This window comes from Octopus bimaculoides, chromosome 26 (genome assembly GCF_001194135.2).
Source record: "Octopus bimaculoides isolate UCB-OBI-ISO-001 chromosome 26, ASM119413v2, whole genome shotgun sequence".
Lineage (NCBI taxonomy): Eukaryota > Metazoa > Mollusca > Cephalopoda > Octopoda > Octopodidae > Octopus > Octopus bimaculoides.
The window spans coordinates 20,214,762-20,218,129 of NC_069006.1; the positions used below are offsets into that span (position 1 = coordinate 20,214,762).

At 37.3% G+C, this 3,368-nt stretch overlaps 3 protein-coding genes across 3 annotated transcripts in view; 1 reads left to right on the forward strand and 2 right to left on the reverse strand.

The window, feature by feature from the left end:
- Nucleotides 1-880, reverse strand: part of LOC106868379 (high affinity cationic amino acid transporter 1) — a 21,372-nt gene extending 20,492 nt beyond the window's left edge. The window contains exon 1 of the mRNA XM_052977047.1: nucleotides 740-880. The gene's annotated coding sequence lies outside the window, so the exon portion shown is untranslated. The remainder of the gene's footprint in view (nucleotides 1-739) is intronic.
- Nucleotides 1-3,368, forward strand: part of LOC128250925 (plectin-like) — a 59,356-nt gene that overhangs the window by 37,004 nt on the left and 18,984 nt on the right. The gene's annotated exons all lie outside the window — the stretch shown is intronic.
- LOC106868380 (cationic amino acid transporter 2) overlaps nucleotides 2,066-3,368 on the reverse strand; it is a 13,049-nt gene continuing 11,746 nt past the window's right edge. The window contains exons 12-13 of the mRNA XM_052976925.1: nucleotides 2,824-2,932; nucleotides 2,066-2,227 (exon numbers count right to left, since the gene is read on the reverse strand). Coding sequence (XP_052832885.1) covers nucleotides 2,169-2,227; nucleotides 2,824-2,932 — 168 coding nt within the window. The 3' untranslated portion in view covers nucleotides 2,066-2,168. The remainder of the gene's footprint in view (nucleotides 2,228-2,823; nucleotides 2,933-3,368) is intronic.

Consider the following 3,368-nt stretch of genomic DNA (forward strand, 5'->3'; position numbering starts at 1 on the left):
GACTTTCTGGAGTCCGAACGAAAAATCTTCCAGGCTTTGATGCCTACACAAACGGGCTTCCTGTCAACTTTGATTCCTCGTAAATTTCAGAAAAGTGGATATTTTTTGACGAAATTTTCTGCAAAAATCTTTCAGATGGTATACATTACGATTATATCGGAATTAACGTAAAAATAAAATTAAAAAAATTGTTGGGCGCATACATATCTACTGACACCCATCACATAATATTTCCAAAATTTCAAGTTTCGTTTTGTGTGTGTGTGTGTGTGTGCACCTATTCTTTTACTTGTGTCAGTCATTTGACTGCGGCCATGCTGGAACACCGCCTTTAGTCGAACAGATCGACTCCAGGACTTCTTCTTTGTTAGCCTGGTACTTATTCTATCGGTCTCTTTTTTTTTGTTGCCGAACCGCTAAGTTACGGAGACGTAAGCATACCAATATCGGTTGTCAAGCGATGGTGGAGGGATAAACACAAACAACACACACACACACACACACACATATATATATCCGATGGGCTTCTTTCAGTTTCCATTTACCAAATCCACTCACAAGGCTTTGGTCGGCCCGAAGCTATAGCAGAAGACACTTGCCCAGGGTGCCATGCAGTGGGACTGAACCCGGAACAATGTGGTTGGTAAGCAAGCTTCTTACCACACAGACATTCCTACCAATATTTTCCCCTCCTGATACACCCACTGGAAACAGCGATTATGATTTTGATTTCACTTGCCTTAATAGGTCTTCACAAACAAGGTTTATTGTTCAATGAATGAGGGTTATTCATAAGTCAGGTAACTCTGATGAGTGTAAAGTTATATAATCAGTTTGTTACATAACACTCCATTGTAATCTTTACGTGAAACTGATTGGTATGACCAGCCACGATAGTGTGTGCTGTGTATGTGTGTTTGTGTGTTGTGTGTGTGTTTGTGTATGTATGTGTGTGTGTGCATGTGTTTGTGTTTGTGTGTGTGTGCTTTGTGTGTGTGTGTTTGCGTGTGTGTGTTTGTGTGTGTGTGTGTGATAGCTGATTTATGGCAGGCAGGAGTCCTGACATTGATATCGTATCAGGCTGTTAGTGCTGCTAGGTTTCAAATGATGTCGTTAGCAATAATCTTAATCTATATGATTAATACAACAATTTATATCGAACTCTATTAATAGATGCATCATTTGAAAGATAAGAAAAGGAAATGCTCAGAAGTGTTGAGTTTCATAGCAATTTTCATTTGTGAGAACATAAAATGTACCAGACCAATTCTACTATACATTTATGAAAAGAGCAGACATTGTCTCACAAGCAGTTGTGCAGGCAAAACTGTTAGTAAATGTGGTCGGATTGACCTGAAAATTTGCACACCTATGTTAAAAGTACTGGGGAGTTAGGTGTGATTTCCTTTTGATATTTCAGGCTAGTTTCATATAAATTCGAGTAAGACTATTTTTTGTGTATGGCCACTATTTTCATTGGTCAATTTTTAAATGTTGTTTATGGTTGTGGTTGTTGTATTCACCATTTTACTGGCTAGATCTATGTTTCAATGATCATACATAATACTTGTTTATTCTCATTGTTTTAAATTAACCATATGTTATCTTGTGGCTTCATTGTTTTGATAACGTGAATTCTATGTTTATAAAATGACATTGTGGAGTAGTTGTAAGAGGCTGGATTTGGCTGGCTTGAACATAAAACACGTAGAATATTTGGGACAGATATGGCTCTTTAGAATGCTAAAGGATTAAATTCTGTGGATATCAACTTTACATTGTCTGCTTTCATGGTTTATTTGACAGTGGAAATTAGTAAAAATAAAAATAAAATAATTCTTAAAATATATTTTTATACATGGAATATATGTGTGTAATATATAACATACATATGCAAATATATGTATATATGTATGTATATATTTGCGTGTATACACATACACACACACATATGTAAATATATATTCATATATGTAAATATATGCATATATATAAAAATATATATGCATATATGTAAATATATACATATATATGTAAATATATATATATATATAATGGTATATGATGTATATATTTTAAATGGTAGCTGCTTCAAGTTATTAGAGATTGGTCATCAATGTTGCTTATATAATCCTGTTAATTCAGCCTGTGCTTCGATCTCCTCAGTTTCACTTCTGCTCAGCAAGCTTGCTCTTTCGGAAACCATAGCCAAAATATATGAAGAAGCCTGAAAAAAGAAAAGTGTAAGATATCATTTAAGCATCATGTTGTATAGGTTTGGGTAAGGGGCTAAGTTGATTTCATCAACCCCAGTAGTGCTCAACTGGTACTTATTTTGTCCACCTCAAAAGGATGAAAGGCAAAGTCGACCTTGGTGGAATTTGAACTCAGAGCATGCAGACAGACAAATGGACCAAATGCTGCTAAGCATTTTACGTGGCCTCATCATTCTGCCAGCTAACCCCCTTAACAGATGTTAAATATGACGAAAATGTCTCAGGTGCAAATAACACCTTGAGTAACAAACTCACAAGCTGGCTACAGTGGTCAGCGACAAGCTGAGAGTATCAAAAGGAGAATATCAGATGCTGTCTAGCTTTCACCCAATTCATTGTGACTTCTCTTAAATTTTCTATGGGAAAGATGGTTTCTGTTTACAAACATTTCTGGCAACTAAACAGCTTCAGGAGTGAATTAAATTCATAAAACAGCGTTCCATTGTATTTCAATAATGACAAAACTATAAATAAGCTATTACAAGTGAGAAGAGAAGACAGCTGTCTCAGTCAAATGTTATACAGTGAAGGAAGATGAAATACAAACCGATAACCATCCATACACAAAATCGTATCCATGTTGAAGGCGATAACTTGAGCATGAGATAAATGTTCACAGCAGCACTAAATTCTGGCAGAAATGGTACAAATGGCACCTAGAAATAGAAAAAAATAATTGAGGGTTTTGTTATTTGGGAAATAGGGCGGATGTAAGTGGTGGATGTGAAGCAGCTGTGACAGCAGGAGCGAGACTTGGCTGGGTGAAGTTCAGGGAATGTGGAGAGTTGTTATATAGGAAAGGGTTCTCATTGGAGATAGAAGGAAGGGTTTATAGGAGTTGCGTGAGAGCTGCAATGCTGTATGGGAGTGAGACGTGGTGTCTGAGGGGGAGAGAGATGGCAATTTTGAGAAGGACTGAAAGAGCAATGGTGAGAGAAATGTGTGGTGTGAGGCTGTTTGATGATAAGAGGAAGACTGAGGACTTGATGGGGATGCTGGGGTTGGAGGAATCAGAGGAATGGCTGGCAAGGGTGGATGGAGTGCGGTGGTATGGACATATGTTGAGGAGGGATGGGGAGCATGTTCTGAGGA